Here is a 21682-nt window from a genome sequence, read left to right on the forward strand (position 1 = left end):
TCCCCTCGACTGCACCCAGAGAAGGTGTCCAAGGCAGGAGCCTCACTTTCAGGCTGGTGGTGGGGGACTCACCAGGACATCTGTACTCCAGACACTGCGGGCGAGATGAGGAGCGTGTGCAGCCTGGGACTCAGGGACACAGAGAAACAGCTTCTATGTGCCATTTGCTGGATAAATACTTCTTGTAGGATGTTTCCTATTGATTCGCTCTCTATTTTGAAAGCCTTGCTGTGGTCAGAGCACTAGAGACGTGAGGCAGGCAAACTTTTGTTCCTCTCAGTTCTGCGGAGGGCAATATACCAGCAACGTTCCATGAACCCCGTTACCTAGGGAACACACAGAAAGGCACACAGAAACCACCAATGTCTATTTTTAAAAGCATATGCAAAATAAAAAACAATACACACAAATATATTTGTATCCTATAAAGATAAATAAAACACCTTTGCAATAAACATCTACTGTTTCCTATGAGTAACTGAGATCTTCATCCATGAAAACCCCAGCCCTCTAGTCTACGCTCCTCCTTAGGCAGAGGCCTTTCCAGAGCTCCCCACGGGACTGTCTAGTGCAGTGGTTCTCAACCTTCCTAATGCTGTGGCCCTTTAATACAGTTCCTGTGGGTCATGACCCACAGGTTGAGCACCGTTGGTCTAGTGCAAAGCTGAAGGGGTCAGGATGGGGATGTACAGAGTGACCCAGACCTCTCTGGATGGGGGTCAGGATGGGGATGTATGGAATGACCACATTAGATTGTTGGGTAAAACTAGGATGGTAGTCAAAGTAATCACGGTTTCTTCTCCAGCTGACACAGAACCTCACCCTCAGGAGAGGCTCCGTCACGTCAGTCCCCAGCAGTGCACAGAGCCACCCCCAAAGGCCTGCCTAGCCCTGGAGGACAGAACCACACAGAGACCTTCAGATGCCCAGCAGGCTGACCTGTGACCCAAGTGTCCCTGGAATCCTCAGGGCTGGAGGCCAGGGAAGTGTCCCTTCCCTCACTGTGTCACCAGGGCCTCTGGGCACCCAAGCAGGTGGCATGAGGCCTCCAAGCTACCAGTACCAAGGCTTCTTCAGCTTTTTGTCCCTGCCCCTGCTCCCTCCTTGGCACCCAGACATGGTCCTGGGTTGCAAAAGGATCAGGGTCCAAGCAGCACCCAGCTTCCCCAGCCCCTAGGCAGCCCTCAATCCTGGCCTGCTGTGTTCACTTCTTCCAGCCCCAATTCTCCTGCAGATCAGACCCTGGCAGGGTTCTCACTAGTCCCAGCGTGATCTGATCACCCTCCACCAGAGTCAATAATGACCCGCCCTCCACCAAATGGTCCTGCCTTACCGAGATGGCCCCAGGATAATTCTACCCCATGACCCCTCAGTCTGCTTCTATCTCACAAACACATACCCCAGCCTTGTAGAACAACTACAGCCGACAACCACAAACATCTGTAACAGCACACAACAGCGGTGTGCAAAATGCTCTCCTGTTCCGACTGCATTAATTGCCTCCACCTGTTAAATATTGTGGCCTAACCATCTGCTGTTTGCCATTTACAAAGCATTTTTATCAGTGACTAGCACATCATGGTAAGAAAGAGATGAATGACAGATAGATCTCGGCAAGATCATGAGCCAATTATTTGTGTCTTTTCCTTTTCCTGTAAAATGGAAATGGTCTTTTTTTTTTTTTTTTTTTTTGGTAGAGACAGAGTTTCACTGTACCGCCCTCGGGTAGAGTGCCGTGGCGTCACACGGCTCACAGCAACCTCTAACTCTTGACCTTACACAATTCTCTTGCCTCAGCCTCCCGAGCAGCTGGGACTACAGGCATGTGCCACAACGCCCGGCTATTTTTTTTTTTTTTTTTTGTTGTTGTTGTTGTTGCAGTTTGGCCGGGGCTGGGTTTGAACCCGCCACCCTCGGCATATGGGGCCGGTGCCCTACTCACTGAGCCACAGGCGCCACCCTAAAATGGAAGTCTTAACTAACACCTCACCTGGTTCCTGACAATGTAATTTAATGAAGCAGAAAGTGGTACAGTTTACTGGATGTAACAGCTAAACCACTGTGTTTCCAGATCCAAATTTGATAAGCTAAAAAATCAATGGTTTCTGATGGCCAATTTTTTTTAAATCATATTTTCTGGAGGTGGAAAAAACCGTAAAGACACCATTCAAAAAAGTTGGCCAGGTGTGGTTGCTTACTCCTGTAATTCCAGCACTTTGGGAGACCGAGGCAGAAGGATCACTTGAGGCCAGGGGTTTAAGACCAGCCTGAGCAATGTAGTGAGACTACAAAACACAAAACTATTAACCAGGCATGGTGGCAGGTGCCTTTAGTTCCAGCTACTTGGGAGGCTGAGGCAGGGGAATTCCTTGAGCCCAGAAATGTAATGCTGCTGTGAGCTCAGATGACATCACTGCTCTCCAGTCTGGCTGATAGTGAGACTCTGTCTCTAAAACGTACATTAAAAAGGGAGAGAAAAAGGAAAAAAAAAAAAAGCAATAACTTTAATTGCTTATAGTTCCACCACATTACCATAAGTTTTAAATGTTTATGATTGACCTTTTTTAGAGAGTTTTAATCACACTTAGGCCTTTTTTTAAAATTTCAGAATATTACAGGAGTACAGAATATTACAGGGTTACATGCATTGATTTTGTTGTACTTGAATCAGAGTTTTGTTTTTTTTTTTTTTGAGTTTCTGGCTGGGGCTGGGTTTGAACCCGCCACCTCTGGTATATGGGGCTGGTGACCTACTCCTTTGAGCCACAGGGACTGCCCAACTTTTTTTTTTTTTTTTTAAGTGTGGTTCCAAGCAAATGAAAGATCTCCGTGCACCAGGAAGATCATCAAGGCCTGTGCTTGGAGGAGGAGCATAGGGTGGTCAGGGGAAGAGAAGGAGGCAGCTGGGCCTGGGCACAGTGGAGCTGGTGCTCCTCCAAGCCTGAGTTGCTAAGAAACAGAGTGGTCATAGGGCGCTGCTCTGCCCAGAGTGACGAGCTGTGGCAGGTGTCCTTGGCCCCCCGGAAGGAGGCTGTAAAACCTGCTTCCAGCCACCTGCGAAGGAAGCAAAGAAAGGAGAAGCAGCTACAGCCAGCACACTTCCTTCACCTCTCACTCCCGGGCCGGGCCTGGTGAGCAGAGAGCAGCCATATGAGAAGAGAGACCCTGGTAGGAGCAGCTGCGGCCACAGGGTCATAATGACACAGAGGTAATTCTCATTTTCACTCTTCCACCCTTGGGAGGAGGAATGGACAGAGGCTGTCTTTTTTTCTCCAGGGGCAGCTTAGATACACCCCTGGGGTGAAATGTCCCTTCTGTTCCACCCAGGCATCTCCTATGTTGGGAACAGGTATTGTTTCTTAAAATTGGGGGTTCTCTACTCGGGAGGCTGAGGCAAGAGAATCACTTAAGCCCAGGAGTTGGAGGTTGCTGTGAGCTGTGTGAGGCCACGGCATTCTACCGAGGGCCATAAAGTGAGACCCTGTCTCTACAAAAAAAAAAAAAAAAATTGGGGGTTCTTTAAAAACACATGGGGTGTTCTAGAGGTCATTTACTTTGGTAAGATAGTGCAAGAAACCACTTTGCTCTGGCTCATAAGTTTGTTCACAGTCAGCAGCATTTATAAACAGCCACTGCAGTGACATGGTGCAGGATGGCATTTTGTCAACAATGTCACAGACAGCAGTGGTCCCATAGATGACAGTGGAGTCGAAAATTCCTACTGCTTAGTGACTTCATCCCCCTCTTAATGCCATGGCACAATTCATAGCCTTTTCTATGTTTAGATGTGTTTAGACAGATACTTACAAAATGTGGCACACTATCTGATGCTGGTGAAGGGCGAGATTGCTTGCAAGGCATTCCTCGGAATGTGCCCTTCTCCCTAGGTGACGCATGGCTGCATTTACAGACATAGGGCTGGCCTGCCAGCAGTTCCAAAGGCAGCAGAAGTTGCCGTGAGCTGGACCATCCTTTTCACTCTGCATGGAATTTAGCTTCCATTTCAGGGTTTATAGGCTTACGAGAGGAAAACAGGTCAGAAGCCACAGCCTAGCAAGAATGGAAGACAGCAGCCTGCAGTTCCTGTGAGCTGGGTCTGTTTGGCTATTTCATTTGCCTCTTTGCTTAGCTTCTAAGACATGTGAGCCCATAGTCTGTGTGCCCCAGGAGGCCCCACACGCTTCTCTGAAGCAGGCCCCAGAGACATGCCGGCTGACGGTGGCTCACTCTTCCTTCCTGGTTTTGACAAAGCCCAGGCCTGTGCAGACTTCTCCTATTTTGGAGTAGAACTTCTTCCATGCGCCTGCACAGATTTGTATTCTTTCAGAAGAAAACGGCTGATGTGTGCCCCCTGCCTTTCTCCTTTAGGACTCAGAAGCGGCCACCATGGGTTCTGTGAATTCCAGAGGTCGCAAGGCAGAGGCCCAGGTGGTGATGTTGGGCCTGGACTCCGCTGGCAAGACCACGCTCCTGTATAAACTGAAGGGCCACCAGCTGGTGGAGACCTTGCCCACTATCGGTTTCAACGTGGAGTCTCTGGAAGCTCCTGGCCACATGTTGCTGACTTTCTGGGATGTTGGGGGGCAGACCCCGCTCAGGGCCAGTTGGAAGGACTACCTGGAAGGGGCAGATGTCCTCATGTATGTGCTGGACAGCACAGATGAAGCTCGCCTGCCTGAGGCGGTGGCTGAGCTCATGGAAGTGCTGAGCAACCCTCACATGGCCGGTGTCCCCTTTTTGGTGCTGGCCAACAAGCAGGAGGCACCCAGTGCTCTTTCCCTGCTTGAGCTCAGGCACAGGCTGGGCCTGGACTGGTTCCAGGACTGCAGGTGGGAGCTCCGGGCCTGCAGCGCCCTCACGGGGGAGGGGCTGCCCGAGGCCCTGCAGAGCCTGCGGAGCCTCCTGAAAGGCCGCAGCCACCTCTCCAGGTGAGGGCCAGTGGGCTGAGAGTGAGCAAGAATCCTTGACCAGGATAGAACAGCTTATCTTTGCTCCTACGAACCAGCAGAACCAGCTGATCCTTGAGGCATTTAAGCGCAGTTGACCAAACAAGAAATCTTTCTGTTCTTAGATAGGATATTTCCTTCTAGGGACTTGTCCTCAGTGGTGATGATGTTAAGTTACCATCGGCTATTCTTTGAAAAATGATACTCTGTGGAAAAAACCAACCACAACACAATTTCAGTGCTGTTTCCAGCGGGAATGGAGCATCTGTAATCATGGAGAGTGAGCAGCCACGCAGGACTTGAGCCCTCAATCCACAGAGGAAACGAAGTTTTAAAATCAAATTAGGGGGGCGGCGCCTGTGGCTCAAGGAGTAGGGCGCTGGCTCCATATGCCAGAGGTGGCAGGTTCAAACCTGACCCTGGCCAAAAACTGCAAAAAAAAAAATCCAGTCAGGGTATCATCTGGATGTGGTCATGATGGATTGCTGTGAGCAGTGGCCCTAGGGATGTTCCATTATCACCCTGATTATATCCATTATCATTATCCATTATCTGTTCCATTATCACAGAGCAGGGAGCCTGCTCCCAAGGAGCCTGGCAGTTAGAAGATGGGCTGGGAGTTGAGGCTGTCCAGAGAGGCATCTTCTTCCCCAGCCTGATTGGCCTTTCTCTACCCTTTGGCATCCGTGTTGTTCTTTTTCTTTTTTTTTTTTTTTTTTGTAGAGACAGAGTCTCACTTTATGGCCCTCGGTAGAGTGCCGTGGCCTCACACAGCTCACAGCAACCTCCAACTCCTGGGCTTAAGCGATTCTCTTGCCTCAGCCTCCCCAGCAGCTGGGACTACAGGCGCCTGCCACAACGCCCGGCTATTTTTTGGTTGCAGTTTGGCCGGGGCCGGGTTTGAACCCGCCACCCTCGGTATATGGGGCCGGCGCCCTACCGACTGAGCCACAGGAGCCGCCCCGTGTTGTTCTTTTTCAAAAACTCTTGATTTTCTTTCTTTCTTTTTTTCCTTCTCTTTTCTCCTTCTTATAGTAAATATCTTTCCTTAGTGATCAGATCAATCATTTCATTTATTCATTCATTTAACCAATGAATATGTAGTGTTTAATTTGTGGCAGGGGCACTGAGCTCTTAGCTATGATGGGAACTATGAATTCTGCTGCAGACGACAGCAACTGATGCCTTCTCTCTTATGACTGACAGCAAAACGGAAGGGAACACAGCATCCCGGAAGGGCTTTGAAACTCCTGAAGTTATTTGCAAGATGTTATGCTTCAGGGCACTTTTCTAGGGAAGCAGATCCAGGAATTTTGTCAGATTTTCAAAGACGTCTGTGACTTCCAAAAGTTAAGAATCACTGATCTGGTTTTGTCTTTCATACAACCCTGGGATGCTTATTGTAATTTGAGTTTTATGTTGTCTTTTGTTTTGTTTGAGAAAGGGTCTTCCTATGTTGCCCAGGCTGGCCCCAACTCCGGAGCTCAAGCAATCCTCCTGCCTCAGCCTCCTGAGGGTGTCTGCCACCCTACCCAGCTGTAATCTGTTTCTCTTAACAGCAGGTAGCTTACATGTGGCATCTGTTCTCATGTTAAAGTTTTCTAAATTTTGGACATTCCTTCCTTTTTTTTTGCAGTTTTTTGGCCGGGGCTGGGTTTGAATCCACCACCTTCAGCATATGGGGCTGGCGCCTTACTCCGTTGAGCCACAGGTGCTGCCCTGGACATTCCTTCCTATTCTGAATTAAAATCAGCCCCCTTACAGCTCCTGGGGGTGGTTCTACCCTTTCTGGAGTAACGCAATATAAATTGGCCTTGATACTCTTCCGTCACGTGAGATCTGCCAGGCGCCTCTACCCAAAGCCTCCCCTCCTCACACCGGGAACTGTGTGCCTTGCTCTTCCCAGTCAGCTGATGTGTCAAGACTTCCTGTCTGGGCGGCGCCTGTGGCTCAGTCGGTAAGGCGCCGGCCCCATATACCGAGGGTGGCGGGTTCAAACCCGGCCCCGGCTGAACTGCAACCAAAAAATAGCCGGGTGTTGTGGCGGGCGCCTGTAGTCCCAGCTGCTCGGGAGGCTGAGGCAAGAGAATCGCTTAAGCCCAGGAGTTGGATGTTGCTGTGAGCTGTGTGAGGCCACGGCACTCTACCGAGGGCCATAAAGTGAGACTCTGTCTCTACACAAAACAAACAAACAAACAAACAAAAAAAAGACTTCCTGTGTTAGACAATAAGATGTAAAGGTCAATAAGACCTCAAGCCGCTGGGGACTCTGGTTGGAAAGACAGAAATGACATAATTTCCATAAAAGTGTGAGGCTAGAGGCTCCATTCAGCCGCTATTTATCGAGCCCTCACTTGGATCAGGTCTGTGCTCGTTGTTTACATAGATTATCTTGAATTTTTCACAACTCCGCAAAATAGATATTATTTCCATTTTATAGAATTAGAAACTGAGGCTGGGGGGGTTGTGACCTCTTGTTGCTTGAGGCAGAGAGCTATAAAGTGACATCTCTGGAAGCTGAAACCAGGTATGTCCAGCCCTAACACCTGTGTTCTTCCACAAGCAGCAGCCAGGGCAGGCCTCCGGTCCGCCGGCGTGGTGAGGACGGCTGGTCAGAGGGAAGGAAGCAAGGAGGAAGGCGTAGGAAGGATGAATGAGCCAATGTCCCCGGAACAGGGGCCTGGGGTGAGGGTGATGCTATAATAGGAAATAAAACTGGAAAGGTAGTTTAGGTGCAAACTGGGCAAGGCTGTTTGAATTTTAATAATCAGGAGTTTGGCTCAGGGAAGCAAACTTGTGGGACTTGCCATGTATGAAGGTAACTGAGAGGCAGTGTGGAGGTGACATAAAGAGGATCTTGGAGCCAGGAAGGCTGGGAGACCAGTGAATTCCCAGAGCAGAGAGGCAGAGGAAGGGAGATGATTGAGCAAGGAAGAATTTGAAGATGGCTCGAGATTTCGAGTCTGCCTGGCAGGGGGGACCGGAACACCATACGTGTGAGAAGTAAGCACAGGAGAAGCAGCCTGGGACCGGGCAGGAGCCCTGGGTTCTGTGCTGGAAATGTGGATCTGCTGTCGGCTGTGGCTGCTTTCAGGTTGCTCTGCTCCCTGCAGGCTGTGAGGTCCTGAGCATCTGTGGAGGCCTTCACTGGCTCCCACTCAGGGAGCTTCATTTCTTCGTATGATTTGTCACTGTCTATTCTGAGCTCATCCTTGGCTGTGGGTGTGGGTCAAAAGATGCCCGTGGCCTTCTGTTTTTCCTGGGTGACTCTCATATACCCTGGGCCATGTCAGTGGTTCTACAGAGTGGTTTAGTATCTACTAGAATCTGCGATGTTTCAGTTGTTCTAGACCAAATACTATGTTAATTGTCTGTTGGGGGTTCCTGGACATCAGAGGTAAAGACATCTGAACTCTGCACCCATTTAATGCACATCTCTGGGGACGCCATTTCTGAGAAATGATTTTTATTTTTTGCATCTATGCCCCAAGACAGATAACTTGCTTCGTCATACTTCCCTGAGTTGGTAGAAGCATTTCCTAACCCCTTTTAAGGAAGGGGAACCTCTCTGATGCTCTTGCTTTTATGCTGAGCTCAGATCAACATTTTCTCTCCTCCAGGAGAGAGAAAGCCTCAGGCCACGTGTGCTGCTCCCCCACAGGTGTCATACCCCAGCCCTGTCCTGGAGCCTAAGTCTTGCCCTCTGCAGTTTCCACAGGCTTCAGCTTCCAGCTTCTGCTCACTGCTTGGCCATGAATTCTCTCTTCATTTCTGCTGCTTGAGGATTTCCCTTTCTTTTGTTCAAAGACAGACATTAAAAAAAGATTTGCCTTTTTTTTTTTTCTGTGATTTCACAGAAAAGTGGCTGATTAGCACTGTACTCAGGTAACAGGGCTGGCCGCAGTGCTGGGCAGAGGGAGAACCCTGGAGGCAGGGGACAGGTTAGAGAAGGCCATGGGCATCTTTTGACCCACACCACTGACACCAGTCTGCCCAGACTGTCACTGCAGCCACCCTATTATGCTACAGACACTATTTTGTCTCTTCTTTTGAGGATCCCTCTGCTTCTGCCAAGCCAGTCTTCTCTTTATTACTGGCACACACCATGCTCTTCCCCAGCGGCTGTTGATGGAATTTCTTTCTGCAGTAGGTCCTTGGTCTCTGAAGAATGAACCCACAGAGATCAGTGATAAGATAGGATTTATTAGATAAAAAGGAATATAGAAGGAATGAAAAGCACTAGAGCCTCTGGCAGAGGGGGTAGACCCAAGTAGGAAGTCCCCGTGGGGGGAGGGGAGCTTTTATCTAGGGATTATATACTGTTGTAAATAGGGAGATCTGGAGAATTACATTCTGCCAGGACTTGGCAGACTTCCATGTTGATTAGCGAATGAATGAGGTTATTAACTAATGAATGTAGTCCTTCAGCTCCAGGCAAAAGTGGCAGAATAGTCCACTCAAGAAGGGGCTACTGGAAAAATTGCTTTTCTCCTGTCTTGCTTGTGTTCAGAGAGTGCAGTTTAGAGAGAAAAAATCTGTTTGCTTAGGCTTGGAAAATGGAGGCCCTTGTCCAGCCCTGAATGGGGGGAACCCTGTATCACTGCAAGGGAGTGAGTAGCAGGCCAACAGAGAGCTCCAGGTGCTTGCCTAAAGCCTACAGTCCTTTCTCCTTTCCCCTGAGATTGAGAGAGGATACCCGGGAAAAGTGAGGTCTAAGAGAATAGAGGTCTTCCCAAGAAGGTCCCAAGGACATACCTGTAAGGTTCTCCCCATGGTGACTCTGCTCTTAGGAATTAGTAGAAACTTAACTTCCTGGGACCTGGAAACCAATGCTTGCTTCCGCTTCTGTAAAAGCCCTAGCCTGCTTCTCCAGTTTGATTCGACTGACCAGTGAAAAAGGTACCCGTGGACTGGAATTTTTGACTGGAGATAAAAATGAGAAGACTGAGCCAGTGGGGGAGCACGGCCATTTTGGACTCTAGTCTATCATTGCTCCACCAGCTGGAATAAAGCCCCACCGTGTCTGAGTGTTCTTTCTCTCCATTGGGCCTCATCTTCCTGCAACAAGATAAGACCTCAGAAGACAGATGGCAAAAATAACAAACCCAAATAACCATGCCTAGTTGGTGCTGTTCTGCCTCCTGCTTGTGGAGGAGGCATCTGGATCACCAACATGAAGATGTGCTGGTGCTTTAAACAGTGGGTTCTAGGGTGGTCAGACTGTTGTGCCCAGGTCACGGGGGACCCCTCATAAATCACCCGAAGACCAAGTCCGATGCAAAAGCAAGAGGTAGTTTATTTACAAGCTCGGGCTTGGGCTTCTCCGTTCCTGACACAGCAGGAGAGCAGAGAAGCCCTGACCAGAGGGAAGAGCAGTTTTAAGGATACAGAAAGGAAAAAGGGAGGGGCAGTTGGGCAAACTGCTGGGGAGAGCTGGTAGGGGCTTAGGGAACTGGACAATGTTTGTTGTCAACATTTGATCTGGGCTAATTAGCCTGGGGGAAGGAATTACTACTACTGGGGTTGAAGGTGAGTGCGTTATTGCTGGGGAAGACATACTGGAGCGGGGTCGGGGAGGAAGCAGGTTGCCTATCACCTTTGGTATGCAAGCAGGTTGCCTATCACCTTTGGTATGCAACTGCAAATTGAAGGCTGTGGGGCAAAGTGGGGTCAGTGAAGGCTGTGAGACAAAATGGAGTTAGTTTTAACACAATGGAGTTAGCTGGGTCCTTTCAAGACAAAGAATTGATTGACAATCAACTAACACAGAGCCATAGAAACAGATGAGGATGGGCCACTCTCCCTTGTGACAAGATAGCCAGAAAAAAGAAAACCTGCTTGCCACCTTCATACGCAATCTGTCCAGCTTCCAGGGAGGACTTTCAAGCTGAAAGCTCAAGCAGTGAGAATGATATGGAGTCAGGTGGGCCAGGGCAGATGTGACACAGCTGACATGGTCAGTTGAGGTCCTCCTGTCTCCCATTCTTACTGTTTTGTAAATTTATTTATTTATTTTTTTTGTAGAGACAGAGTCTCACTGTACCGCCCTCGGGTAGAGTGCCGTGGCGTCACACGGCTCACAGCAACCTCTAACTCTTGGGCTTACACGATTCTCCTGCCTCAGCCTCCCGAGCAGCTGGGACTACAGGCGCCCGCCACAATACCCGGCTATTTTTGGGTTGCAGTTTGGCCGGGGCTGGGTTTGAACCCGCCACCCTCGGTATATGGGGCCGGCGCCCTTCTCACTGAGCCACAGGTTCCGCCCTGTTTTGTAAATTTAGTTCCCACCCTAAATATGTCTATCTTGAGTAGTTTAGGTAGATTGATTAACTTTTTTTTTTTGGGGGGGGGGAGATTCATTGGAATACAAAGAACCAGGTTATTTTGATTGCATTTGTTAGATAAAGACCCTCTTATACTTGTGTCTGGCCCCCAAAAGGTCTAACACCTTAATGTTACACCTCACCATGGTGTGTGTGAGGTCCACACACCATGACCTCCCACCCCCTCCCTCCTTCCCTTTCTCTGCTCTCCCCATCCCCTACCCCCCACTGTGTATTGGGTCATTAATTGTCTTCATATCAGAATTGAGTACATGGTATTCTTGCTTCTCCATTCTTGTGATGCTTTACTAAGAATAATGTCTTCCACTTCCATCCAGGTTAATACAAAAGATGTAAAGTCTCCATCTTTTTAATGGCTGAATAGTATTCCATGGTATACATATACCACAGCTTGTTAATCCATTCCTGGGTTGGTGGGCATTTAGGCTGTTTCCACATTTTGTTGATTGCAAATTGAGCTGCAATAAACAGTCTAGTGCAAGAGTTCTTATGGTAAAAAGATTTTTTCTTTCTGGGTAGATGCCCGGTAATGGGATTGCAGGATCAAATGGGAGGCCTAGCTGGAGTTCTTCGAGGATTCTCCATACTTCCTTCCAAAAAGGTTGTACTAGTTTGCAGTCCCACCGGCAGCGTACAAGTGTTCCCTTCTCTTCACATCCTCGCCAGCATCTGCAGTTTTGAGATTTTGTGATGTGGGCCATTCTTGCTGGGGTTAGATGGTATCTCAGGGTGGTTTTGATTTGCATTTCTCTAATACTTAGGGACAAAGAGCATTTTTTCATGTGTTTGTTAAGCCATTCGTCTGTCTTCTTTAGAGAAGGTTCTATTCATGTCTCTTGCCCATTGATATAAGGGATTGTTGGCTCTTTTTATATTGATTAATTTGAGTTCTCTGTAGATCCTAGTTATCAAGCTTTTGTCTGATTCAAAATGTGCAAATATCCTTTCCCAATGTGTAGGTTGTCTATTGCTTTGGTTGTTGTCTCCTTAGCTCAAAGAAGCTTTTCAGTTTCTTTGAGTCCCATTTGTTTATTTTTGTTGTTGTTGCAATTGCCACGGAAGTCTTCTTCATAAAGTCCTTCCCCAGGCTGACAGCTTCCAGTGTTTTGAATTGGAATGTGTAATAGGTCACTGAGTTATGCTGACTATTATTTGGAATAGGGGTTGATGTGGTCTTTGCTTTGAACTTTTATGTATAAAACTGCAATTTTGGAAATGGAAGAACAGAAGAGTCTTGGAGAGGCTGCTCTCACTGTTCTCCAGAATCCTGGTCTTCCGACAAATAAAGTTTGGTGGACCTATCCCTGTCTGCATACTGGCTGACAGTGACAGATGGTGGACCCTCTTTGGTAACATTTCTGGTGACCATGGAGGGACCCATAGACTGCTCTGGTAAGTCCTGTACCAGAAGGACAGACCAGCTGTGTCATGTCTCTGGTCTGCCTGACTCCATCTTATTCTCACTTCATGTGCTTTCAGCCCAGCCCACTTGTCAGGGCCCAGAGTCATTCTGCCCCAGCTGGGTCTGTTCCACATGTTGTTACGTGGCCTCCCTGAATGTGGTGCAAATTCCTAGAGGTGAGGGGCCCGAGCCTTCCATCCTTCCACCTTCTTCAAAGCCTAGAATAAGAGTTAGACTGAGAGTTGCTCATTAAGTACCTAGGGGAATAATGAAAAACTGATTAAAGCTAGGAAACGGGGTGTCATGGCAAAGAGTCTCCAGGTCCTCTGAACCGTCCAGATAAAATCTGAACGGCTTATTGGTTTGAGAGCCAAGACAGCGGCGCAAAACTACATGTTAGCTGCCTCGTGTGATAAAAGCAACGACAAGGGTGGTGCCTGTGGCTCAATGAATAGGGCGCTGGCCCCATATACCGAGGGTGGCGGGTTCAAACCCAGCCCCGGCTGAACTGCAACCAAAAAATAGCCAGGCGTTGTGGCAGGCGCCTGTAGTCCCAGCTGCTCGGGAGGCTGAGGCAGGAGAATCGCAGAAGCCCAAGAGCTAGAGGTTGGTGTGAGTCCTGTGACATCATGGCACTCTACTGAAGGCGGTAAAGTGAGACTCTGTCTCTACAAAAAAAAAAGTAAAATAAAATAAAAGCAACAACAAGCATACGTGCTCTTTCTAGAACACAACCTGCCCAGAACGACCTGACTTTGAGTCTGTGAAGGGGAGGGATGGAAGGAGAACAGGAGTGACAAGGCTGTTAGCACGTGCCTCTTCCCATAGCACCTGGGTCAAGACGGGCGTGCCCCACGTGGGAAGCAGAGATGTGACCTTTGCTGCCACTTCTTGGGCCTCTAGAAACAAATGCAAATTAAAAAAAGGAACTTGGCTCAGCCCCTGTGGCTCAAGCGGCTAAGGCACCAGCCACAGACACCTGAGCTGGCGGGTTTGAATCCAGCCCAGCCCACCAAACAACAATGACGTCTGCAACCAAAAATTAGCAGGGCTTTGTGGCGGGCGCCTGTGGTCCCAGCTACTTGGGAGGCTGAGGCAGGAGAATTGCTTCAGCCCAGGAATTGGAGGTTGCTGTGAGCAGTGATGCCACGACACTCTACCCAGGGTGACAGCTTGAGGCTCTGTCTCAAAATAAATAAATAAATAAAAATAAATAAATAAAAACAGGAACTTGTTCCACAGATCAGCAGGGTGACTACAGTTAACATTTAAGTTACAGTTAACATAGCCTGTGGCACATTTCAGAATATCCAGAAGAGAATGGTTCAAATATTCCCAACATAAAGAAATGACAAAGACCTACGATTATAGATCTCCCATTACCTTCACTTAATTGTATCAGCGTATCAAATTTTAACATGCATCCTGAAAACGTGTGTATCTATTACGTATCATTTAAAAAAATAAGAGGCTTCTTGGGTGGTGCCTGTGGCTCAAAGGAGTAGGGCACTGGCCCCACACACTGGAGGTGGCAGGTTCAAACCCAGCCCTGGACCAAAACTGCAAAATAAATAAATACATGAGAGGCGAGGCTTCTTTCTCCCTATTGGAAATAAGGGAAGAGACTTCACCTCCCTTCCTTTTCTTCTTAGAGCATTTATTTCAGGAAACGTGGACTTTTAAGCTCTCTCTTCTTTTTGAGATGTATGTGAATCTTATTATTATAAAAGTTAAATTAGCCTCTTGGCAGCCTTAGGACTCAGGAGTGTCTTTTTCCAAGGCCACGGAGCCACTCCTTTAAAACGTAATCACGAAGGAGACAGCACCCCGCGTCAGTGGAAGCCTAACCCTTCCGCTACCTCCCTTCCAGTTGGAAAACTACTTCCTCACCTACAGCTATGAGAAGTTTGTTTTTCCTCTGGATAACACCAGTTAGCTAATGCAAATGGTTACCCCGATTGCCAGTTGAATCTAGGGTAGACTCTGTGTGGCCAGGCACTGTTGGATCCTCCTGCTGGAGGCCTGACTAGCTCCAACATGACTAGCTCCTTTGTTGGCCTCAGGAGCCATCCGTTGCCTCCGGGGGCTCTGTGAGACAGCGAGGTTTCTGTCATTGCAGTCCCTGAGGCCGGTATTCCAGTTGAATGTTTATTTCTTTCTCTACAACCCTTGTGAGAGATTTTCTGGGTTGGTAGGAGATTTGTTTTTAGGAACAGTCCCTCTGCAGGCCTCATGTGCTGCCTCTGTGAACTTTTAGTTGTGCCCTTGTCCAGTCAGAGAGCCGGGGGGGGGGGGGGCGGGGGGGGATTGAAGGAAGGGGTACTCGGCCCAAAGGCATCCCAGTCCCCAAAGGAATACTCAAGGTGGCTTTGGGAGGCACTTAACTACTAATAATGAACACAAGTTACACAAGACCTGGGATCCTCCCCACCTGCAAGATTATATCAACACCTGTGGCTGTCCCAGAACTCACTGAAGGAAGTATTTGCAGTGCCTGAGGGGTGACCTAAATTCCCTCCCACCTGCCTCACAAATGCAACAAAACAGTATTAGAAAGGAAAAAAAAGGCTTTTATTTTCACCTCATTGTTTTCATTTCCACTCCTCCGATGGGTTCACCCCCAAGAAAACTTGGCTATGTGGCTATAGACTCGTATTTTAAAAATCTCTCCCAGAAATGGCATTGTTCTGCCTCAGATTTCAAGCTAAAACCTGATAATGAATCCTTTTGCACACCCCAGCCTGAAGCACATGGATGTTTTTGCAGGTTATTCCAAGCATGAAATTGCAAACCTAAACAAACTGATTCCCATAAAAGCACTTGCAATTCTTCAAATAAAAGGAGCATCGTAATTATAAATAATCTCTGGATTATGAACATGACACTATAACATTTTGCAATTTTTATTCTACCTTTTCTTTGGATTATACAAACTTCAGTTTTATGTGATTCTGAGTGTTGCCTTAACCTGGAGGGAAAATATAAAGGATATAAATAAATGTATGTACACATTTGCCGGGATTATGAAAATTCCTCCATGAGAGAATCATTAGCCAGGGGAAAATGCAACTTCACCCTTTGCTCAAATGTCTAAATGCTGTGGAGTGCGTTGGCTTAGACTCTGGGCTTGAAGTCTGCCAGAACTCACTAGAGCCCCCACCAATGGCGTACCCTTGAGCAAATTATTGATATTTAACTCGTCTAAGCCCCAGATGCCTCATCTGCAGAATGGCAGAACAGGAGTGATAGTAAATTGCACCTGACAAGATTTGTTTGGGCGGCGCCTGTGGCTCAAGGAGTAGGGCGCCGGTCCCATATGCCGGAGGTGGCGGGTTCAAACCCAGCCCTGGCCAAAAAACCACACACACACACAAAAATCCATTACTGGGATCTGATCAAACCTGACAAGATTTATGTGTGAATGAAGTGAGATACTGTGTCCATCTAGTCAACTTCTGTTTCTTGAGCACCTACTATGCAAAAATCAGAGCTCTAGTCAAGATATACACAGATGAACGAGATACAAACCCAGTCGCTGCCCTTGAACTTACAGCCTAGCTTTATGTAAGGCACAGCTATTAATACTAAGTCCCATTTGATAGGTAAAAAGAGGCCCAGAACAAAACACCTGAGACCAAATGTAACAAACATGCCGCAACGTTCATTTTATGCTCGGAGTACAAGTGGGCTGAAATCTAAAGAGATTTTCTTTTCTTTTTCTTTTCTTTTTTTTTTTTTTTGTGATTTTTGGCCGGGGCTGGGTTTGAACCCGCTACCTCCGGCATATGGGACCTGCGCCCTACTCCTTGAGCCACAGGCACCGCCCCTAAAGAGATTTTAGCAGTGTTAGGGAGGGAGGCAGTTCTATTTATGGCAGGATGAAGAGCAGCTGGCTTTACAGACAAGTCTTTCTTATCGGGGCTCCAAGGATGTACAGCTCATTATTGGGACTCTCCAGCCTGCTGTTCTTATCGGGGTGTCAGAGCTTTGCAGTGGACACATATTTCTCATGGCTTTGTAACTGGACAGGTGTAAGAAGGCAATGAGCTTGTGGCATGTCTCTCTTATCTGAGTTATGACCACCAGTAACAGAGTCTCACAGAATGGTTTTTCAGATCTAAGATGGAGTCAGCTTGGCCAACCTAGCACCATTTAAAGCATGTTAAAAGAGTTGGAACAGGCTCCACGCCTGTGGCTCAAGCGGCTAAGGCACCAGCCACATACACTTGAGCTGGCAGGTTTGAATCCAGCCCAGGCCCGCCAAACAACAATGATGGCTGCAACCAAAAAATAGCCGGGCGTTGTGGTGGGCGCCTGCAGTCCCAGCTACTTGGGAGGCTGAGGCAAGAGAATCGCTTAAGCCCAGGAGGTGGAGGTTGCTGTGAGCTGTGATGCCATGGCACTGTACCCAGGGCGGCAGCTTGAGGCTCTGTCTCAAAAAAAAAAAAAGAGTTGGAACACTTGCTTCTTAGTAAAGCATCACAGGAATGGAGAAGCAAGAATCCAATGTACTCAATTCTAATAGGAAGGCAGTAGATGAGCTAATCCAAGGTGGGGGATATGGGAAAAAGGGAGCAGGGGGAGGGGAGGAGGGGCTGTTGTACCCAACACATGTGGAATTGTAGAGAAAATGCCAGCACACTGAGTTCAAACCGAGTATGGAGTATGGGATCCGTTATTGGCCAGCCATGACTGAGAGGGGGTTCACACTCTCTGCTCTGCATAACAAAGGAGCCAAGTTTTTATATCTTTCTTTCAGTTGGGGCAGGGGGAGGGGTGAATTCCTTTTAGTGGAGCAGTTTACAGAAGCAAGACTTTGCAAGGTTAGATCTATAGCATAGGGGGTTGGGTGGTCACAAGTGGAACCAGATGTCCCATGAAGATAGGAATGTGGTTTTACAAGGGTTGGTAACTCTAAGTCCATCTCTCCATCTCCGCAGGGTATGTTTGTTTAACAACCCATGTCTGCAGGATGTATGTTCTCTTGGGCAGCAGTGATGAGGAGGGAGAGTGCAAGCTGGGGGGTCTGTCCGGCTTTTCATTCCCCAGGAGTCTTATGTCCAATTCAAATCATTGACTCATCTTGTGTAGGCATTTGGTTCTACTGAGTTCTTATTATCATGAGTTTTACCAGGGCTATTTGTTGAATGAAATTTATTATCCATTTGAGAATACATGGTCCTGAGAAGCCCGAACAGGAGAAAAATAACTAGTCCAGCCAGGCTGCTGACTAAACCAGTCACCCAGGTGTTCCAATCAAATAAGCTTTGGAACCAAGACTGGGAATTTGCTTGCTCCTTTTTTCTTGTCTAAGTTATCTTGGATTTTCTGCAAAGTGCTTTTAATGACTCCTGACTGGCTGGCATAGAAACAGCATGTTTCCCCCAGTGTGGCACACAGTCCTCCTGGGTTTAGGAAGAGAAGGTCTAAGCCTCTCTGGTTGTGGACTGCTACTTCTGCTAGGGACTCTCCCTGGTTGTGTAATTGTCTGCAGCTGACTGGAGACCTCCTAACTCTTCATCAATTTGTTGGGACAAAGCTGCGAAGCCTTGTTCACTTTTCCCTAGTGCAGTAGTGTTCACGGTGACTGCTCCTGCAATACTTAGTCCTCAGAGGACTGGGACCAGGAGTGGCACTCTCTTTTTGTGAGGGCTTATGCCGGGGAGTGGGGTGGGGATTAGGTTTTCTCCTTCAGGGCCTGAATAAACATATACCTGTGGGAGTGCATGTGTAATAACCGACTCAGCAAAAAAGACCCCTAAAGGCCCCTAACTGTCTCAGCCTGAGTCCCCACACATCTCAAACCACCCCCACCCCTGGGCAAAATCTGGCAACAGGTTTCAGAATAGAGTAAAGAAGTTCCCTGAGTTCCCAAAGACTCCTAGCCACAGGTAAAACAATGGTGAAAGCTTACTCAAGCAGAGTTGCCCAAGCTACTGAGTCTCCCAAGTTGTTTTCATGCCAACTGCCAAGTTGTAGCCCACACTGTAAGCCCGCCCCGAGCTAACCGCCATGTTCTGCTTCTGTGCTCACTTGCCTACCTGCCAACATAGCACAAAAATGGTATAAAAATCAGCCTGCTCCTCATTTTGGGGCCACCTGCCCTTTTGGGCAGCGACCCCCTGTGCAGGTGTAATAAATCACCATCTGATTTATACCTGAAGTGGGGTCTGAGTTTTTCTTACAGGTGGAAATGAGTACAACACATGGACTACAGCACAAGCCCCAGCTGGTTGCCCTAGCCGGGTGGTAATGCATTGTGTTAGGCCCATGGTACATGCCCATTTGTGGCAAAATATGCTAGGAAGGAGCTCATATCTTGGGTGGAGTTGCATACAAGTTCTAGGGTGGACTCAGGTTGTAACACCGGGTGCAAAGGCAGCTCACTCAACCGGCTACATCTCCTAGGGTGAGGGGCAGGGTTAGCTGCTGACACAGCAAGGCATCTTGGTTTTTATTTTTTATTTATTTATTTATTTTTTATTTATTTATTTATTTTTGTAGAGACAGAGTCTCACTGTACCACCCTCGGGTAGAGTGCCGTGGCATCACATGGCTCACAGCAACCTCTAACTCTTGGGCTTACATGATTCTCTTGCTTCAGCCTCCCGAGCAGCTGGGACTACAGGTGCCCGCCACAACGCCCAGCTATTTTTCCGTTGCAGTTTGGCTGGGGCGGGGTCTGAACCCGCCACCCTCGGCATATGGGGCCAGTACCCTACTCACTGAGCCACAGGCACCGCCCTGGCATCTTGGTTTTTAACTGGAGGTGTCTGTATGCCTCAACCAATAGGTTTTGGGGGCTGAGATTTCAGACACAGCCAGCAGTCTGTGGCCACATCAGGCAGGGTGGTGTTTAAAAGATGGTGCATGTTATTTAGCATGCTTAGCAGGCTAGGGGGCAGGAGGGGCTTTAGGTCTGTTCTTTGGGGTTGTCTAGGGTTGTGGAGAACAGGGTAGTGCGGGTCGAATATGGGGTCTGTTTGAACCTGATAGAGGGTTTTGAGATACTTCAGAAAAGAGTGGCTAGTTATTTCTGTTAAGCGGGTTTCACGTACCCTGGAGAGTAGGGGAGGGGGTCTGCCATATGTTATTTCATAAGGGGTGAAACCTGCCTGGTACAGCGTACATTGTGCTCTAAGGGCTGCTAAGGGGAGGAGCTCCATCCATCTTTCACCAGTTTCTTCAATGAGTTTGGTTAAAGTTTCTTTTAGGGCCTGGTTCATTCTACCTGGCCTGAACTTTGGGGTCCATAGGCTCAGTGAAGTTTCCACTGTATTCCTAGGGCCTTACTAATTGCCTCGGTTAGAGCAGAAATGAATGCATGGGATAAGGATTCTGGTCTCTAACAAGTGCCAGACATGTGGGGCTATTCCAAGGAGGGCCTGGTGACTCCTAGGGTACTGCCGAACTCCGGGTGAGGCTCTGGCTAGCCATTGGAATAGCACCAGCAGGTGATGACCAACCTAGCCCTGGGGGGGTAGGGTCAGCCCAGACCCCAGGGAATCTGGCCTTCAATTTGGCTAATAACTCAGGTGAGGTCTCCCCACACCCTTCTCCCTCTCCCTCTGAGGAGGGAGTAAGAGGTATTCTTCTGACAAAGGGGTAGAGAGGCTTAATTGACAGATCAAATTTCCCTGCAGTGAGGCCGAGCTCAGCGTAATCTCATTCCTCTGGGAGTGGGGATGAGATTGTGGCTCCAAGTTTTCGAAGGAGGTCTCTGCCGAGGAGAGGGTACAGGCAGTCTGGAATCACTAGGAAAATGTAAGTAACTCGGTTTTCCCCTAAGTCTACAGTTCAGTGTTGAGTGACCAGGCACATCTGTGTTGCTCCAGTAGCTCCTTGGATGGGAACTTTCTCCTCAGACAGAGCTGCCAGCCGTTCCTGCAAGACAGATTGCTCCACTCCTGTACTACCAGAAATCTAATCGGGTGGCTCGTACTTGTACTTGGCTTGTCCCTGGGCTCTCCGGGGCCTAGTGGGAGAGAGCCCAGCCCTGCCAATCAGAATTATTTTCATCTCCTGTTGGCAACACCAAGACCCTTTATGGGGTTTTGCGGCTGGCATTGCGTTCCAGGCACTCATTCTCCCAATAGCCTTTCTTTTTGTAGTAGGCACATTGGTCTCTCTCTAATCTAGGCCTATTCAGCTGGCTAGGCCTGGGGCTCTTCTCTTTCTTTTCTCAGGTGGTCCTATTGAACCACTTGTAGCACAGCTGCAATGACCTTAAGCCTATCTACAAGTAGCTTTTTCAGTCGCTGTGACCTTAGCCTGTCTACGAGTAGCTTTTTTAGTTGCTGCCGTTTTCCATTTTTGTTTTTCTGTATCTCTGTTGTCATAGACTTTCTGGGCAACTTCTAAGAGATGAGAAATATTCATTCCAGCAAACCCCTCCAGCTTTTGAAGTTTATTTCTAATATCTGGTGTGGACTGAGAGACAAAAGTCAGATTCACTGCCCTAGTGTCGGTGGAAGGGTCAAACGGGGTAAATTCAGAATGACTGAGTTGCTCCAAGTACGGCTAGGGAGACTCATCTGGGCCCTGGACTACCTCAGATGTTTTTGACAAATTAATGGGCTTTCGGGCCACAGGTTGTAGGGCAGTTAAGAGAGGCCAGTGAAAAGTGTCAAGAGCCTGGGACCCTGCTAAGGTGTTAGGATCCCAATCCAGCTATTCAGACAGGAACACTCTATTGAATTCTCCCTCCTCTCTTCCTCTATGGCACCGGTACAGGCCAGGAAGGTTTTCCATGTCTCAACTCTGACTCTCCCATTCCTCAGATGTGAGGAGCGTTAGCAGGAGCTGCTGGCAGTCATCCCAGGTTGGATGGTGAGTTTGAAGGATGGACTCAATAAGGGAGGTCAGGACCTGGGGCTTCTCAGAGAAGGGTGGGCTCTGTGTCTTCCAGTTGTATAAGTCTGAAGTAGAGAAGGGAACATTAACAAGGAAGGGACAGTCACTATCACGGCTGTTCCCAGGGGTGCTTCCTG

The 21682-nt window shown here is 48.2% G+C and overlaps 1 protein-coding gene across 1 annotated transcript; it reads left to right on the forward strand.

Annotated features, from left to right (window-relative positions):
* The first annotated feature begins 3061 nt into the window (after positions 1-3061).
* On the forward strand, positions 3062-5619 carry ARL11 (ADP ribosylation factor like GTPase 11). Its single transcript, XM_053563819.1, has 2 exons — positions 3062-3208; positions 4369-5619. Exon 2 carries the CDS (start codon positions 4387-4389, stop codon positions 4930-4932), a length of 546 nt encoding a protein of 181 aa, XP_053419794.1. The 5' UTR covers positions 3062-3208; positions 4369-4386; the 3' UTR covers positions 4933-5619.
* Positions 5620-21682: the final 16063 nt, after the last annotated feature.

Source organism: Nycticebus coucang, chromosome 15 (assembly GCF_027406575.1).
Source record: "Nycticebus coucang isolate mNycCou1 chromosome 15, mNycCou1.pri, whole genome shotgun sequence".
In the NCBI taxonomy this organism is placed as follows: Eukaryota; Metazoa; Chordata; class Mammalia; order Primates; family Lorisidae; genus Nycticebus; species Nycticebus coucang.

What these genes read in the sequence shown, in the direction of transcription:
- ARL11 (XM_053563819.1), top strand. Translation starts at nt 4,387, where the DNA reads ATGGGTTCTGTGAATTCCAGAGGTCGCAAGGCAGAGGCCCAGGTGGTG.